Here is a 19838-nt window from a genome sequence, read left to right as displayed (position 1 = left end):
AATATACCCCAAGGTAATTAGATGTGTATTTTAAATATGTTTCATCGAAATATTGCCCCTGTGCCAAGGCCAGGCCAGTGCTGTGATGTGTCACACCACTCTGCATCGCTACTGCCTCACTCACATTGAGGTGCAGCAACACTAAAGGACCACTTGCTGAGGTGGAGACTTGAGGGCAGAGGGCTGCAGTGCAAAGAGTTCCAGAAGTGTTAAATTCAGTGGCAGCAAAAGATAAAAAGATTTCAGGCAGAAAATACCAATAATGCTCATGCTTTCTTACTCTCAAATGTTTTACATTTTCAAATTTTGTGTGGTTAATGATCTAAATTCCCTGTCATCAGTAACTCACACTCAAATCAGCTGCTGAGCGATTGCAATTACTGCTTCACACCCTGTCTGTATGCATGTGTTTAGCATGTATGGGGGATTTGAGTATGTGTGAGTGTGTGATCTGTTTGTTTATGTGCATGAATGAGTTGTCTGCAGCACTGCATGCAGATCTAGTTATATGAATCATGGCTCCATCTGCCTCCTGGTTCTAATGAGGAATTGAAGCGACTCCTGACTCGACAGATGCTCCTGAAACAACTTGCTAAATGTTCTGAATTTATTTGGGATTTAAAGTGACTCCAACCTATATTAGTGCATGTTTTGTTTGGGTCTTTAAAAATTATGTCTGTTGCCTAGTTTGATGAGACAAGGTTCTCTGTTATGAAGTGGAAAAAATGCCATAGGTATGAGTAAATAACTAAATGCAGAAATAAATGCATAATAAATACATTTTGGTAATGGATGTGGTTATTTCTGTATTTTTTACATTTATTTATTTATACATTTCTACATTCACTTATTTCTTTATATTTCTGCGTTCATTTGATTATTTATATCCACATTTATTTATTTCTGTGTCTGTATGTAAATTGGGTAGGCGGTCCTATCTCAGTCTAAAGCCAGATTGGTTACAGCAGTGTGATCATATTAACTACTACTGCCTTGACTTGACTGGCACACAGGAGAAATGTTGAATACAGAAATAGTACAGAAATAGATACATAAATGAATGCAGAAATACAGAAATAAATAATGTAGAAATACTAGAATTTTTCATCACCAAAATGTAATGAATTTATTTATTTGCATGTATTTATTCATTTATTTATTTATTTATACTTAATGGCATTTTTTGTCCTTCATAGTATGTGGATGTAAGATGAAGATCTGCTGGTTCTTTTAGCTCAGCTAATTGCACACCAACCCACAGCATTTAATGCGGCAATTGTAGGGCTGCCTGCTCAGCTGCCAGATCCTAGAAACCCAAATCAAAGCTCCCGTTAACAAAATCCCAACCTACAGTCGCAGCTCCCTAACCTAATTAACATTGAGTCAGCAAGCATGGCAGCAGCAGTGGCCGGGGTTGTGGTCAGGGCTGTGGGATACAAGAATAGCAGTAGCCACGCTGACATGCTGGATGACATGCTGAGCCGTGACAAAAGAATCACACACAGCTACACAGCTCAACATGCTGCCTGGCCCAGGTGACAGTGCCTGATGCTCCCACTGTGGAATTTTTTGTCTTTATAGTGAGACATGGTTGAGATTTTTAAGAACAGTAAAAACACTGTGCAGTTGTGTTGTGTGGTAGATGTGGCTTAAGTGGTCCTGAATATGTACAGAATTAGATTAGCTATTACACTGCTGGAAAATGCAAATGTCATGTATTTTTTATTCTCTTTTCATGCCGCTTGCATCCTTAAACAAGGAGTATAAAAGCATAATTTAGATCTCATTACACTGGACTCGCATGCAGTTTCATTGTAGCACATTGTGAATGCACATCAGTGATTTTTAGAAATATGAACTAGAAAAAATAATTGGTTATATATTTAACTTTATTTACTTTTCCTGCTATCTTCTCTGTGAGACAGAAAACCTGTCAATATGGGCCATTAAAATAATTAACCAGCAATGTTGCAACACAACCTATCAAGCTCAGCTTAATGCATCTCATGAAAGTGAAAATGCAAATGCAGTTCAGTTCAAAACAAACTGAAGCAGAAGCACCAATCATAATGCTCCTGTGTCCACTACCAAAAAACATTCAAGCTCTGTTTCTATTTGTGATGGAAAAAACACTGGAAACATGCATCAGCTGACAGCTGCGCTTTTCTTAGCCAATTGCGTTGCACACTCACATTCTCCATCATGAAAATACTGTTGGGCCCTCAGATATCTGCCCCACAACAAGCCTGACTTCTCATGGGGTGAGCGTGAGTAGGAAGCTGTGCATGCGCTACATATGACAAACCAGATTACTGTCTGGCTAGCAGACAGGCTTAGCTAGGCCATCCCAGGGCCTGCAGCCAGAGATGCTCTGCAGCTGAGTTACCATGCTTACTCAAATATTAATAACTGGATAATGAAAGTATAAATAGTTTTCATGTGATACACTAGAGGTAGGGATAAACAAAACTGCAACCTCCATCATCATGCATCACTGTGTCTTTGAAGACTTGTAGTAATGGGCAGGATTGTTTGCTATGACACAGTGAGCTTGATAAGCTATGACTCCCCTAAAGTTCTGCCAGTAATTTGGGTTTAATTATTTGGGTTTCATAGTCACATCACAAAGTAGTCACTGTCAATCTTGTCAGCTGCAAGAAGGCTGGGAGGCTGTTAAATTTGTTTTTTAATGATTAATGAGCTCAAACATTGCCCTTGTTTCTTTTTGTTTAGGTGAGTTGGAGGAGGCTGCCTGTGCCATACGTCTCCTTCTCCCAAGTCTTCTTCTATACCATGAGCTCTGGCTCAGCCCAGGATGTGGCAGTCGAGCATTTCCTGCGTGACATAGAGAGGCGAAGCAAGCGGCTACACTGCGCTGTCATAGGCTGCGAGGAGGAGCGACCCCGCAGCGACATGAACCTGCTGTATCGTAAGAGCCGTTTGGACTGGAGGCAGAGGGACCAAGAGGGAAGTAAAAAGAGGTGAGAGGATCAGCTCACAGGAGCTCTGCATATATGGAATTACATTAGGGTTCAGTTCAGCGGGGATATAAACCTCTTAGCCGGCGTGAATGAGTTTAATTTCAAAATCTTAATTCCAAGCACAGTTCATGAAGTCAGAGGGGTTCGCCTGAATAGAATTGGGCAAATTTGCATAACAGCAGTTCATAATGATGTTAATATGTTCCATAGATGAGATAAACTACTATAATGTCAGCTAAAATGGCAGAGGGCAAAAAGGGGCCAAAACCAATGAAAAAGGAAATTAAATACAGTTGTTGCTTCATTTATCTCAATACATACATGATTATTTTGTCTTTGAAATTACATATATTCATCAGAGGTTCTGACCTTTAAGGTATAATGAGACCAGTTGTTTTATTTCACAGCAATGTCAGATCACATGAATTTGTGTCATTCACTCCCAACAGTTTTCCCATTAAGCAAAATGAAAATACACACATTCCCTTACAGCTCTGTACAGGACGTTTTCCAAGAAGGGTGAAGAGAAGAGAAGGAGTGAATTAGAAAACCTTGCCTGTAACAAGCTTTTATGAAATATGTAGGAACAACAGGAAGTGCAGGCCTTGAAGCTGAACCTGTGGTAGAAAGTACATTTACTCAAGTACTGTACTTTTACATTAACATTTTTGATGTGCTTGCACTTTACTTGAATTTTTCTAATTTATGCCACTTAAAATATTTTACTCCCCTTTTTACTCCACTGCATTCATCTCATTTATCTGACAGCAATAGTTTTTGCTTGAGACCAGTTCTGGTTCCCAATCATTTTTGGCTTGTCATATTTCAGATGTCTGTGAGTTGGTAGCAGCTCCACCAAATAAAGAATTCTCTCTAAACTTCTCTGATGCAAATAACTGTTTGAGGTCCAGAGAGGTCAAATCCTCCAATATTTAGCATAAGCAAAGATTAGAGAAAAGTTGGTGAAAAAAAAAAAATCAATATAAATTTACGTAGCAGAATTTGTCCTACACCATTAATTAAGTCACGACCCCTCAGATTTATCTTGTGACCAGCACCCTTAGGTTGGGAACCATTGGACAAAGCTACTTAACAACAACACAACCCTGTCCAGCTATAATATTAAAGTGCTATTCATGCATTTATGCACCAGTATTCCCTATCTAATAATGTCAGATATAATACACTTGTGGGGGCAATTTTTATGCAGATTGAGTTATTTTACTTTCAATACTTCAAGTGCACTTTCCTGGTTATACTGTACGTATGTACTATACACACTGCAAGGTGCTGTGTGTATTCAGGGCTGTAACGACTAATGACGTATCAGATGCAGCTCCTGTCTTTGGATGTCGTCCAGCACAAGTGTCAAGTAATCATAATAATTCACAACACAGACTAAGTGCTGGTCTTGTCAATAATGTTAATAATAATTAAATCTTGTGTAAACATTATGTGATTTAGGGTCAAATGATATGTGATTTGTTTAAACTGAATTGTATTTAGAAATGCTGAAAGACAGCCAGGCAATCAAAAACAAACAAATTAATTTATAATAGAACTATTTCCAGCACTCAACAGAAGTGTCAAAACAGTTGTCAGCAGCAGAACATCATCACACTCTGAATCATAATTTGGTCATGACAGTATTGTCTTGAAAAGTGTGTGTATGCCCGTGAGAGTGTGATCTGATGTATCCGTGTGCATGTTTGGGTGACAGAGGACAGATGAAATGTTCAAATGTGAGTCACCTATAATTCACCAAATCCCACGTAGTGTATGGGGCTATTTGTGCCACTGAGGCGAGGGAGGACTTTAAAGACAACAATTCAGTTTGTTTAGAAGCGTGTTCCAGCACTTTGAGTCACAGCGGTAATTGGAGGCCCTCGTGTTGGCAGCAAAGATCAACGTCATGGCATCATCAAGCCAGTGGAGGTGTAGGGCCGCAAGTGGGACAGCGGGACATGATCAGTGATGAAAGCAGAGCCGAGTGGGGCCAGAGCAGCAGAGGTGAGAAGCAGGACATGACCAGTGATGATTACGGACAGAGCAGGGTCAGGGATGAAACCACACAGGGGACAAAGGGATGGAAACCAAATGGACTTGAGGCAGGACCGGGGCCGACTGCAGAGCCGGTGGGAGTGAGGGAGGTGGGGTGGGGGGTGGCGGGACAAAGGAAGCAGTATGAAGGGCACTGGGAGACAGTTTGAGATCTCAAAGCCCTCAGGAGAGACATCACATTTTTAAAGCAGAGTCGACTGTTGAGATACAGAATGGTAAATAGATGAGTTTCAATATGAGTTTTAAAAATAGAGAGTGTTTCTTATGGCACTAATACAGGCAGACAGACTATTCCCAGTAGTGGTGACTGGTGGAGGAAACCTTGCTGCCAGCTGAGGTTTTATTAATTCTTGCACAGAATTATGAGATCAGTGTGAATGGATGACCACGGGTGTAGCCTGGCAATTTCAATGTGTATGCTGAAATATGGAGGACCAAAAACAGCCTTGCAAATCCCTTTAAAGCAATTAATATTCAATTTGACAAAGAGGGATGAATAAAAGACAAAGTTTTCTGTCATTAAATGTATATAATATAATGGTGCATGGTTTGAATATATGAATTCTTTTATAAACAATCGAATTCAGAAATGAAATTGACAGTACAGCGTTTTAATGGTAAATAGATGACAGATTTCATAAATCAGTTTGATACAATTTTTAAAAAATAAGGTAAAATTATTGTTTTTTCCAACCTGAATTTGAAAGTTGGTTTCCCATTTATAGTCAAAGTCCTCATTCACATCACATACTAATGTCTTGTTATGGCAATTTCTTTTGCTATAAATCAATTAATCAATTTTTTATTTTTATTTTTTGTAAGTGTCCAAGGTAGGATGATGAATGGTTATAAGTTGTAAGTCTCTTTTAGATCTTGATCTATTTGCAAGTGCAAGGCCAAGTAGTGAGGTTTGATGAGAAATAACTTGCAGTCTGCTCAGTATTCAAGTTAAGAGTAGGTCAGTTTAGGCTTTACAGGCCTGAAGTGAATTAATAAAATGTATCTGAGTTTTGTATTAATTTTTGTAAGGAATAATTAGATTTGGAAATATTTCAATGCTAAAAGATAATGCGGCTTCTTCCTGAGGATTAGCACAACACTCCACTTATCTTAATGACACATCTGAGAGATTATGAACATTTTGTTGTTGTTAATTATGAGGTACAAAAAAGGACATTGTAAGATTTAAAATCTACATCATTTCTCTTCATTTCCTTTAGTGACACTGAACAACATTACAAATTCAGAGCAAAGCTAAAATTAATCCAACTGTATGAAATCATTGACCTGGTACTCACTATTACAACTACACTGTGTATAAGAAAAAGTTGAGAAAACACAAAACTAAAATTTTGAGTTAGGTGATTTAACTTTATTTCTGAAGTTTAGGCTTTGAGTTACTCTACTCCAAGTTAGAGGGACATTTTACATCCTCAAACCACTATCCTGCCAACAGTCACAATGAGTCTAGGATAATTGTTCCTCAGTATGAGCCCTATGATGGAAGTGCTTTATATGAATAAGGTCACTACAGTGCAGGAAATGTCTTCGTGCGGACATATTGTCATCATATTTTACATCATTTTAATTTTGAACTGAAAAGAGACCTGACTTCTCTGAGAGACATTTATAAAAAGACACATAATGGCCTCCATCATGTAACTTTTTCCATATTGTCAAAGCTGGTGCATGCAGGTAACACAACACCAGGGAAGGGCCCAAATGCAGATGCTGTAGCAGAGCAAATGCAGTTCACAGATTTATTTAAAAAAGTAAACAAGAGCTTACTGTATAAGATGGCGAGGCAAACAAAGACAAACAAATCCAGTAAGCGGTGACAAGAATCCAGGAAACAAGCAAAAAGGGTCAACATACAGGTAAGCCAGGTGAACATGTGGACCCAGGTCATGAAGCCCACATTAACCAAACAAAACATTCTGGCAGCTGAAAGGGGGGAAGATAAGATTATATATACACAAGGACTAATTGGCAAATGAGGAACCAGTGGAACAGAAAACTGGCGGGGAAAAACAAAAACGCAGCGTGAAACCACAACAGACACATAAGGAATATAATTTCAAAATAAAATAGGAAAAACTTAACATAGCATGAAGCTCACAGAGGGGCAGAGCATGACACAAATTAGGAAATATTACATATTAAGAAAAATATGAAAATAAGAAAATAAACAATGTTTCTTAATGACCTAATTTAATGAGTTAAGTAAACAATCCATTGGGCATTCAGTCAACTGAACTCATGAGTTTAAGCTCTGAAAATGGTAATTAAACAATTTTAACTAAAGTTAATACTATAGTTCTGCATTCCCCATGTTAAGAACATGTTAACAGAACTTTCTCACTTTGTATTGGCTTACAAATTAAGATTTAAAGTTTTCAAGCCTGACTTTTGCCAAAACATATTAGTTTGATTTGTTGGCACAATTTCTATTTTTTACTTGAAATGGTAATAGGCCTAATTTAAATTGCTATGGCCTAACAATTTGCAATTGTTATTTATGCCAAAGAATATAAGTTGCAATTTTTACAGCATATATATAGAACAAGTCTAGGTCAAAACCTAGTTTATGGCTGGACCATGTATGTGCAAAATTGAGGACATAGTTGAACACGGTACTTTCAATGGAAAGTAGCTAAGACCTACTGGAAAAGTCGCTAGATGATGTAATATGTTAATTAGCATATTTGTGACATTATCCCGTCATATTGGCATTCTGTCTATTGTCAACCAGTTTGTATCAGTTCTTGCTCATGGGCCAGTACTGGCTACTCACTTTTAAGAAAAGTAGCTAAGTTTTTTTTCCAAAAGGTTCCTGGATTTGTCACTAGGTGCATTTTTGAAAAAAGTCGGTAAAGGCCAATGGGAAAAGTCCAACACTTGGCCAGCCAATGGTGTAACTGGGTGTAACTTTATTACTCACTCAACTCTATCACTCACTCAGTCAGTCACAGACATTCGGGGATGTAGCACTTGACTGTGGCTGGTCTAGTCAAATAAACAGAAAACCAGTCCGAGATTCACATGTGTGTTATCTCCCTTTTATGCATACACCAACTCCACAGGAGAACCTTAACATCTGGATCACATGGCACGCCCCAAGCTTTAAAATCTGTTCAGTTTTGTTATGAAAACAATTTATTGCATCTGTCATGGCAACTGAATGTGAAAGTGTTCCTCATCATGTCAGCTTGCCCTCATGAACAGAGAAAAACAGTCCTTGACATATAAAGAAAAAACTTTAAAGTGAAGGTCAATGTCTAAAATGACTCTTGAGTTTCAGGCAGACAAAGATAGGTATTGTCTTGTTGTGGAAGCTTCAAGGAGTTCATATCCGTGTGGAGATGGAGTCATAAAAGGAAAATATATTTCAGTTGCTTCAGGGGAACCTACAACTATGTGTCACATGCTGACAAATAATACTACAATAATACTATTAGAAGAATCAATAGAGAAAACTTGTGCTTTATTGCTTTGAGTCAAGCCAAAAGGCAGTTTCACTTCTTATGTAATCTTCTTCCGGTGACAGAAGACGAGTCAGATTTTCAGTTTAAAACCATGCTGGGGACAACCCATAACTTTAGGCAATCAATTAAAGTGTCAAGTATTGTGTCAGATATGTCAGTGAAGTCCAACAGAATGAGGACAGCTACACATTTAGCTGCTCAACCTTAACTCATCTGAAACTTTAACAAGAGACGACTTAACTGCTCTGCTTTGCCCTCAAACCAGAATGGGTATTCTCAAAGATAATAGTTTCACAGATAGTCTCATTCAGCTGTTTAAACATAAACCACTCTTAAACTTTGCCCCAAGAAGGTAAATTAGAAATAGGACGGTAGGTGCTAGGGGCAGAATTATCTTAACTGGATTTCTTCAACAAAAACTTTATCACCAGTCTGAAAAGCTTCTGGGAATGTCTTCCACTCTGAGGAGGGGGTAGTCTGTACAAAGATAAATCTAACAAAGGTGTTCTTCAAAAGGCTACAGAGCAGCAGTGGATAACTTTTGATTGACAGGGACTATGATGTGCATTCCTCCTTCCTTCTTTCTGGAGCATACTGTCATGAATATTTAACCTTTGCTGGCAGTCGTGTGATTTTCATGATGACAAATACAGAAAATTGTATTAAAGCATAAACATTTGCGCTTGATCGTATCGTAGAGCATTTTGCTAGAAATCATGTAGAGTTGCCTTAGATTTATGCAGGCAAATAATTTCCTGATTTGGACAAACCGAGAAAGGTGCAGACGAAACTTTCCTGAAATATTTCTGATCTATTCTTGATTAAAACAGCACAATGGGTAATGTGAGGATAAGACATTTGTACAGTATAAGAGCTATAGCGAGTAATCAACGCATTCTGAATTAGCAATTTTCAACTCACTCTCTAGTACCGATTTTCATTTGAATAGTGCACAAGAGTCAGAAACACAGTTAGATGAGAAGAGGGATAACACTCTACTATCTCTCCGCTTAGTATATTTTATGTGTGGGACTGTTTAGCTCCTTGCTAAGAAATAGTCCCACACATATAACCCCCTGAAAACCACAGTTTTTGTAGGCATTAAACAAACAAATGAACAATTCTTAATCTGTGTGCTTTTGAGATGCTGTTAAGTGGATTTTGTTACCTTCAGACAGAGCCAGGCTAACAGTTTCAGTCTTAATGCTATGCTTTATGCTGGCAAGAAAGTGAATTAATGTATTTCTGAAAATGTGAAACTAATGCTTGAAGTGTTGGTTACTGTACATTAGGGTCCCAGTGTAAAGCAGCAAGAAAGAGAAGCGAATAAAAAGGTGAGGGTCCAGATTTTTGAACAGTTCAGTCTCGGTTGAAGATGCTGAAAGATTCTTCTGCCCTAAGAAGAAGTAAGAAAAGAAAACAGAGCACTTCAAGGTGCTAGAAGGAGCTGCTCAGCCTCTGTTCTGGGCTATATTTGGCCCTGTAGTATCTATGTCGATTGTGAGGAGTCACAAGTACATCTCCACAGGCGTTCAAGGGCACAAACATACTCGTACAGATGCAAACACACTCTGTTGCTGAACCACACACATAAACACACATATTCAAGCACTGACACACACTGCCTCACACATGAGGAAGAAAATAGGAGCCTCTGTGTTCTTCATGATGAGCAGCCCCAATACTGCTTCTGCTGCTTTCAATGTTGACTACAAACTGTAAGCTCCAATTGTTTTCTTCTGTGCTTCACTGGATTGCAACTGATCAAAAAGTGAGCGCTACATGACCCACAGTCATATGTCACCATTATGTGCTATAATGAATCACTTACATGCAGAATAATCATGCATTTGAGCTATTTAATTACACACTCAGAAACACAATTTCTCGCAGCATCAAATGTGTGGACAGATGTGGATAGCCAGATGTGTCTGTGCTGAGATGTGATCAAAACAAACCTGGAACAAGAATCAGCCTTATGAGGCTGTGATTTCCTCCTGCATCACTGCAGTGAATTCTGGTATCTTTCCTTCTGATAGTATTTCCACCACCACCTTTTTTTGCTCTGCTCTGACATGTTGTGTAAGTATAGTAATTTCACAGTAGCCTTGTTACTAAAAAGTTATATGGGCAAAGCAAATAAACCTTATTCAAGCCAAGTTGGCTTTAAGGCCAGGGACATATCTTATGTTGCTGTGAGAGGAAGCAGCATAACACACAACATCAGAAGCCATTTTGTAATCCTTTGGTGAACTCAGTGGGTCATCAAACCTCACAGTTTTATATCAACAACCTGAACCACTGACACTGATGCCTGAACTGTGCTCTGACATATTTATAACACCCTTCAAAATTCATTATTCTTTTATTTTGATGTTAACAAGACCATAGAGTTTAATAAAAAAGCATATACTGCATATTTTACATGCTCTGTTGGGGAGTGACAGTTTGGTAAAACACTGATTTTTTTTGTCAGATTTTTATTTTTTATTTTTTGTTGTTGGCGCTCGTATCATTGATGATTTCAAAGACAAACCATCACATAAATGAAAATCACAACTGTTCCCATGGTAACAGATTAAATGCTTCTGGCAAAAACAGACTACAGATGTTGGCTGAGGATATAAAGATATAAAGAATAAGGGAATGCATATACTGCATATTTTACATGCTCTGTTGGGGAGTGACAGTTTGGTAAAACACTGATTTTTTTTGTCAGATTTTTATTTTTTATTTTTTGTTGTTGGCGCTCGTATCATTGATGATTTCAAAGACAAACCATCACATAAATGAAAATCACAACTGTTCCCATGGTAACAGATTAAATGCTTCTGGCAAAAACAGACTACAGATGTTGGCTGAGGATATAAAGATATAAAGAATAAGGGAATTCCAGCAACACAGTGTACACAGAGAGTTCTTTGGGAATTGATTTCCTAATTGAATCTGTTTGAGGGGGAAGCAGATGTGGAGGAATTCAGATGGAAAGATATGTGAATGCAAAAGATGGAGGAGCCTCCAGGGCTTTCCCTTTTGCCGTGAAAGCCCTGCAGGCATTTCTTTATTGCAAAAGCAATGCTTGAAGACCAAAGACAGAGTGAGGAAAGAGGGAGGTCAATATAAAGGGTAGTACATGAATGTTTTTCACTTCACTATGATTTTTTCATACTTCAATATTTTACTTCCATCCGCACCTTCCCAACCCCATTCCCAAATTGCAGCTCTACCCAAAACGACCCCTCAGCTACTGTTGGCAAAGTCCGAGACTTGGCTTCCTTCCGCCGGCACTTCCGGATGGGTTTCATGACCATGCCGGCCTCCCAGGACCTGTCCCCTCACTCCTGTGCCTCCGCCATGGCGCCACGCTCGCAGTCCTGCCATGCTGTCGGTGCTGGGGACACGAGTCTAGAGAACGGAGATTACTCTGACACCCAATCCCAACATGGTGGCCGCTGCCCCCCAGCCAAACCCAAACGCCACCCAAGCACTCGCCTCAGCTCCTCGTCCGCTGACAGCAGAGGACCTCCTGAGACGCCGCCCCCTCCTCCGCCCACTCACTCACAGGCCAAACACTCAGAGAAGAAAAATGGTAAGAATGTGTGTTCAGGTGGTTATTCTACTGAGAAAAATGATCTATTTTCTTGACTTGCTTTTTTTTTCATCGTACAGCCATGAAGAAGTCTGACTCTGGAGAGATTGGAGCAAAGAAGGTGCCTCCTTTAAAGCCCAAGAGAAGTCCCAGCACCCAGCTTTCCTTTGACCCTCTTCCTCCACGTGTGCCTCCTGCCACATCCCTGCCTTTCCAGGCAGCAGACTCTCAAAATCAGACAGCAGACGGGGAGGATGAGCCAGTCTATATAGAGATGGTGGGCCAAGTGTTCACCAGAGACAGCCAGACGGCCACCCCCCACCCTGTCACCCCTGTGGCCACCACACCTGACTCTGACTCAGACCAGAGTGAGGCCATCTATGAGGAGATGAAATATCCGCTGCAAGAGGACAGAGAGTCCCAGAGACACCTCCCTCCCAAACATGAGAAACTGAAAACCTCTAAACACTTCCATGTCACCCCCTCCTCCTCCAGCAGCTCCTCCTCTTTGCCCCGCCCCTCTTCCTCCTCTCCTTCCTACTCCAAACCCAAAGCTACTGTGTCGATTTCTCATTCGTCTCCTCTGCCTTCCTCCGCATCCTCCACCCCTGTCCCCCAGGTCCTCTCCACCAGTCCGCACACCCCACGTGCTCCTACTCCCTACCTGCTGCAAGGGAGTAAATCTGAGCCTGAGGCCAACACAAAGATCCCAGCCCCTTTCCCCAATCTTCTACAGCACCGGCCCCCGCTGCTTGCCTTCCCTCAGCCTGCAGCAGCCTCCAGCGGGGTTGGGGTGCAAAACAAGGCGTCTGCTTCTGTTAAAATGGGAACTCAAACATCCAGTGTGACGACTCAAGCCAACGCCTCCTCCTCATCCTCTTCTAATGTTCCTGTATCCCTGTCAGGCTCCAAGGAGTCATCAGGAGGAAGTGCAAGCCAGCAGGACAAACACAGCAGAGATTCCCAGTTAGGCCCAGCTCCTGGACTGAGAGCCAGGAGTCACTCCACACCCTTGCCCCCCTCCTCTAAATCCACCTCACCTTTCTCCCATCACCACCACCACCCTCACCATCGCCCCTCACACTATCATCACTATCGCAAGCCAGAGAGAGGAGACTCTCCTGCTCCAACCAAGAGCAGCTCTCAAGGTTCAAACCAGGCCACGGTCCAGACCCAAACCTCAAGTACAGGAAAGGAAGGCAAGTCTGTTAGCTTCCTCTTGAAGTCCGATAAAGGAGAGAGGGATAAGGATAGGGACAGGGACAAGGACAGGGACAAGGATAGGGACAGGGACAGAGACAGAGACAGAGAGAGAGACAGAGACAGAGACAGAGACAGAGAGAGAGACAGAGACAGAGAGAGGGATAGGGATAGGGGTAGAGACAGGGACAGGGAGAGAGACAGAGATAAGGAGAAAGACAGAGACAGAGACAGAGACAGAGATAGGGATAAGGACAGGGACAGAGAAAGAGAAAGGGATCGGGATAGGGATGGAGGGCCTCACTCCTTACAGATGGATAGTGCTACCACCTGTAGCAGCCAAGCATCTCAAAGCAGCACCAGCTCAACCCCTACGCCATTATCCTCATCCCAGCGTCCTCATTCTCGCCCACATCTCCGCTCTCACACTCCACACGGCCTGCCAGCGTACAAGCCGCCCTCTTCAGACAGCCCACTGCTGTGGACCTACCCCTCTGGTGGCTTCCGGAGGCCGCCGGCTTACGAGAGCCTGAGAGGGAGTTCTCAGACGCCGTCTCTGCAACAGCCCTCGAGTCTTACTGGTATAGGTGAGGGGGCGTCCAAGGCTAATGGAGGGTCTGCATCCCTCCAGTCAAAAGTTGGCTTCATGCCCTGGGACAGCAGTGCCAGCTTAGCTGCAGATGAGGGGTCTTACTGGCCTATGCAGAGGAAGTTGTCCTTCAGCCATGGGAGCAGAGAGACAGAGAGTAAGTCAGAGGTCATTTTGAATAAAAGGTGCTAGAGATGCTTTATTGAAAAAAAGGCTTGTTAACGTATCTTTTTCTTCATTGAAATACTCAACTTGTTCATTCCCCTGTCTCAGAGGATGAAGGGCGTGCGTGGAATGGCAGTGCTGATGCCCTGTTAAGGATGGATAAAGAGGATCTTGGGATCGGGTCGCGAGGCGGCCACTCAGGCATCCCGGTCCACTTCAGTGGTGCCACCAGCAGGGCCCTAGGTCACAGTGAGTCCTTGGCTGGTGTGGATAGCAGCCTGGGATTCAGAGCCCTACCCAGAGTAGGGATGCCTCTTCCCTGCCAGACCTTCCCTGCCTGTCGCAATGGAGGTAGGCAAACACAGTGTTCATAATCTTTTACTCACAGATCCTCACCACAACATCCTATTTAGAAAGGAACTTCATCAGTGGATTTACATGGTGATTCTTCTGCTGGCTCAGCTGTGGCTTTTAAACTTGGACAGCTTACTTGTTTTTTGCCATTGTTTGACACCAAATGTGGTTTTAAACCTCCAGAATTTAGGAAAGGATGGAAATCTAGGAGAGACTAGACCCCTCCTCTCCTCTCCTCTCCTCTCCTCTCCTCTCCTCTCCTCTCCTCTCCTTGCCTTGCCTTCTCTCTTCTTCTCTTCCTCCAGTACATCCTCCTGTACTGAAGTTAGTCTTGAAGCTCTGTGTCTCTTTGTCAGCCTCTGCATCTGCTCTCAAGGCCTTTATCTGGAGATAGACAGACAGTGCTTACCTTGAGAATCAGTGCAATACTTTCCTTGAAGCAGAGCCCATAAAATAAGTGTTCCATAAACAGGCCCATATCCCTGCACACACATATTCATGAGCCCTGGTCCTATCCCATGGTGTTTAGGATTTCCATTGTGACAGACCTTGTTGTATAAAACACTTTAGAACTAACTTAGATTTAGTTATGTGAGCTAAGTACATACACAGTGTGCAATTTACAGGTAAGCCTTTAATCAAAGTGATATTACAGAAATGTTTAAAGCAGTCACTGCCTGTAACCCAACATTACCACCACCAATACTTAACAGTCTGTCTCACAATTAGATCACTTTTTTAACTTTGTGTTAAACTTATTTTTTACTTTGCAAATATGTTTTTTAGAAGACTGGATAAATTACAGATTAGGATCACACCACAAAAATTAAATCACGTTTTCCTGTCCAATAAATTTAATGGGAATTTGTTTACAAGACAATATGCGACAGACAAACACTGAGAGAGTGAAACAGTGAAACAGGAACAAATCTCAGTGAAAACTTGTCTACATTGCTTTAATACTCGTTCACAAGTGTATGGGTTTTTTATAATTGTCTAGTAGCTTAAAATAAAATGTGTAAACGCAATGTACAGAGACTGTCTCAACTCACATGAGTATGGTTAGACATCCACAGCTCCGTGTACTGTGTTAAAATGAAAAGTTATATTACAGTGTTCTCATTAGCAGGCACACAGTGTAATGTTTGTTTCTTCACAGAAGTGGGGCGGCTGGGCCGCTCCTCCTCTGCTGCTGGAGTGAGACAGGTGGGTGGAGATGTCCAGAGACAGAGCAGTCTACCAGCACGAGAAGCCCTGAATCAGGTGAATATATAGTATAATACCCGTCCTTATAGCTATAGACTCTATTAACTTCATTCATGGTAGATTACAGAATGAGCATTAATATTGTTCTCATTATTACTTCCCCTCCTGCTAGATACAGTGCTCCTGCAGATCTATTTATAGCTGGTAGATATGCCCCCATGAGCAGAATAAGGTTCTGGCCTGCCTGAAAAGAGTAAGAGCTTCAAAGGTACATGACGTAGGTTCATATGTAATCAGTGACTGAGTAGTGGATGAGAGAACATGCTGTTCTGTGTTTTGGAGAGATGAGCTGCATTCTTCGACCGGTGCATTTTGCCCAGATTCTGGCTGCATAGCAAGTGCTGACGCAGTTTGAGTGTGCTGCAGAGACTGTCTGCATGCGTCTGGTTGACCCTCCCTCAACCTGTAATAGATGAGGCAGCGCTGCATCCTGGTGGTTGTCCAGAGGAACTGCAGTTTTATTTAACATCTTAGGAGTGGTTGTCACCGTTTACAGCACTGCAGTGATCTTTCATGTATTGTAGAAACTTAATACTAATATACTATACTATACTAATATCACGAAACACCATATGAATTCAGTGACTTGACTTTTTCCAGCTGCATGGCCTGGCCCAGCCTCAAGTGCCCTGCAGTCCCAGCAGTCCCAGTGTGTCTCGACAGCAGCAGCAGCTTCAGCTCCACCAGCAGCAGCTGCAGTTAAAGCAGCAGCTCCAGCAGCTTCAGCAACAGCACCATCTGCAGTTGCAGTTCCAGCAGCTCGCCCAGCTGGCACAGGGACAGCCTTCTGTCAGCGGAGGCACCACCCCATCCACAACGCAGACCCAGAGAGATGGCAAGCTGCTGGAAGTCATTGAGCGTAAACGCTGCCTGTGCAAAGAGATCAAGGCCCACAGGCGCCCTGACAAAAGCCTGTGCAAGCAGGACAGCATGCCCATCCTCCCTAGCTGGAGACGGACACCTGAGCCTCGTAAGACTGGCACACCACCTTGCCAGAGGCCACAAGCCGTCGTGTGGGACACGGCTATCTGAGGTGGGACAAAACACGCAGATGAGTTGAAGATGGTTGAACAATTAATAAGAGATGAGAGTAAAAATGGGTTCAGAAACTGGAATATTCTTGGTTTGTGGTGAGATGATTGCCACAGAGGGAGGAAAGATTTTGGACAAAGAAGAATTTGCAAGCACTCTTCCTGTGTGATAAACTGACTGGGGAACAGTAATGGGTTATTGGAGATTGAACTCATTTGGAAACAACCATCAAAAAAAGGCTGATAAAAGATGTGAAGAAAAAGAAGTATTACAATCAGACTAAATTAATTTCTTACCCAGTTGATTTGTACTTGCTCTCTACGATGTACTACATTGATGTGTTCTAATTGCCAATGATTTTTGCCACAAAACACCAGTACTATTGCTACAAAATGAAGACACCAACTAAACAATAATGGGTGGGATGTTTTCTGTGATTGGTGTTGCCAAATTTCCTCCTGACTACTTGAGACATATTTTCTCCAACACACAGTTGTCCAACACGCATATAAACTGCTTTGTGGGTGAGAAAAGGCAAGATTCATTGATAAGTTATTGAAGTGTTTCTTGAAATCGTGAATGCATATGAGATGTCTTGGTATCAATAGATTGTCATTGTGGATGCAAATAATCATCACTGAGGAGTAAAAGCTACCTACTGTATCTGTTTGCATATTTGTAATGTATCTATTTACTTTCTCAACGTTTCTGCAATTTTATAGCAATATGCTCCCAATGCCGGAGCAACATAATTAAAACTTGTGTCAACTAGCCTAACATACATATCTAAGACTTGAATAAGTCATATTTACTGTGTCATTCTCTGCATGTCACAATAGACATACAGTATTGTAAAAAAAAATATATAAATATATAAATGTGTAGAGATGATCATGTCAGACTTTTACATACAGCAGATCTTCACTATGATAATATCATGTGGTTGTATAAAAAGATGAATATGTTGCTTGGGGTATCATTAAAAAAGGTGGTGTGACAGATGGCACATACTGTGCAGTCCAGTCAATCAATAGGTCCAGATCAGTGGTACACAAACTTCATCACTCATGCTTACCCACAGTTGCACATAAGTGATTGTTCCTCCACACAGAAAAACAAGCACTGACACCCATCAACACAGACTGTACAATATGGTGCAACTGATAAGACTGTGAGTATTGATCACCTCAAACAGAATGCTGGAACAATCTGCACAAAACATGGTATACGCTTAGGAGAAATTAAACCCTAATGTACTGTAAATAGATATGTACAACTGTATTGAAAATGTAGCAGTTATTTCCATTTTCATACTTGTAATCAGTACATATTATGTAGCATATACTGTATAAACATAACTTTGTTCACTTGTTTTTTCTAAAAGAATTAAGTACTTTATCTGCTGCAGCCACTCCATGCATTACTTATAGTTGTACTAATAAACAGTAAGCCCTCTAATGAAAGGCACAGTCCAACAGTTGTTTATTTAAATTTATGCAAGACTCCCTTTAAGCTGTGTTATTGTTTTATTTATGTCTTTTTTTTCTACATTCATTTTTATTTGTGTACAGATTTCTTGATTTTTGGAATACTTTGCTGCTATCTTGAACTACAGGTGTTGTTCATTCAACTACATGGTGTTACCATGAGAAACATTATTAATATAGTGGTTATTGTTACATATTTGTTTTATAAGCCACGTGAAATGAAGTTTGTACCTTGAAGAGTGAGCCCTTCTGTAATAGTATTAAGGCACTTGAATGTCTCTTGGTTGTTGTTGTTTTATGATAGTTAGCACCAAACTGTACAGTACAGTACACCCATTGAAAAGAAGACCTATCTAAATGTTTGAGAGTCACTGCTTGGCCTTTTGTTTTAGTTCCACCTGCTTGTGTTTGACAGTCGAGGGTTTTCGAGCTCACTGAGTCCATTTTCAAACAAACACAGGTCAGGTTGATGGAAATGGGCAAGTGCAATGCATGCAGAGATTCCTTATACTGAAAATGTCCCAATGATACTGACTATTGTGCCCAATTTAATTTCAGATACCAAGTAATCACCTTACTATGATTCCTTTTCACAGACTGATATGGAACCCTAGGTATCATTTCCCGAAATAGTTTACAGAAGCTGTTGGTTTTGTGTGTCTACTAAAACAGTGGCCATTATATGAGTGCCATACTATATTGATATGGTAAGATACGGTGTACCTTGGAAATCACTGTAGTGCTATATTTGCATTGATATTGTCATTAAAATAAATTTTATATAATGAACTTTACACAACAAACAGAATTTTTGCATGTTTTCATGCCTCATGTTGTTTTCCAGCGGAGATGCTGGGGAAGTGGACATTATGTTCCCTCTGCACTTCTGCAGCAGGTGTTGCAACACCCACAGTTTCCAAATGAGGGCGCTACTCCACTCCCCACTGCTGCTCCTGCTGCTGTTGCTGCTGTTGGTGTGGCTTTGTGCAGTCACCGCGTCAGTACAGCACACACAAGCAGTTGTATCCAGACTCAGACTAATCCATCAGACCTTAAACACCCTTCATAGTTTGAACTGAAAACCCTTACCTCAGTTATTACCCAAAAGTCGAATGGTTAGCACGGGATTCCACTAACAGCAAGCACCACAGCATATTTTAACCTGTCCCTAGCTTCCAATCTGCTGCCACTGCAAACATGTCATTTGGGATAGATGAGATAAATATTAACAAATATGAGGTTTAAACAAATCACATCAGCTGATGCAGTTGTCTAGATAGACTAACAGACTTCTCATTTATTGTGACAAAATAAACTTCAGACAGCAGGCCTCTATGACACCTGGCCCCTGGCTCACTCAACCACTGATTTTAATTAGGAAATATGAGATAAATAATAACGCCCCTGTGGTTGGGCTATAATAGCAACATGGTGCTAATTTCCAGATCGATAATTAAGTACAATAAGGGGCCTATACATTTATCACCGAGTAACACAGACACTTTAGATCCCTTTAGGAATATCAGAGGGATATTTTGCAGATTTTTCTATGGGGACGTGACGATACGGACCTGGAAGCCTATGAAACGATGCCCTCAGCCACCATACCATTTGCTGGCGAGGTTGTCT

The 19838-nt window shown here is 41.2% G+C and overlaps 1 protein-coding gene across 1 annotated transcript in view; it reads left to right on the top strand.

Annotated features, from left to right (window-relative positions):
- LOC111234465 (neuronal tyrosine-phosphorylated phosphoinositide-3-kinase adapter 1-like) overlaps positions 1–18940 on the top strand; it is a 32443-nt gene extending 13503 nt beyond the window's left edge. The window contains exons 2-9 of the mRNA XM_022762577.1: positions 2734–2981; positions 11749–12116; positions 12197–13492; positions 13613–14062; positions 14179–14421; positions 15584–15687; positions 16291–16341; positions 16402–18940. Of these exons, the coding sequence (XP_022618298.1) occupies positions 2794–2981; positions 11749–12116; positions 12197–13492; positions 13613–14062; positions 14179–14421; positions 15584–15687; positions 16291–16341; positions 16402–16722 (3021 nt within the window). The 5' untranslated portion in view covers positions 2734–2793 and the 3' untranslated portion in view covers positions 16723–18940. The remainder of the gene's footprint in view (positions 1–2733; positions 2982–11748; positions 12117–12196; positions 13493–13612; positions 14063–14178; positions 14422–15583; positions 15688–16290; positions 16342–16401) is intronic.
- The last annotated feature ends 898 nt before the right edge of the window (positions 18941–19838 follow it).

Source organism: Seriola dumerili, unplaced genomic scaffold (assembly GCF_002260705.1).
Source record: "Seriola dumerili isolate Sdu_G_001 unplaced genomic scaffold, Sdu_1.0 BDQW01000449.1, whole genome shotgun sequence".
Lineage (NCBI taxonomy): Eukaryota > Metazoa > Chordata > Actinopteri > Carangiformes > Carangidae > Seriola > Seriola dumerili.
This window is presented reverse-complemented; position numbering and strand designations above follow the sequence as displayed.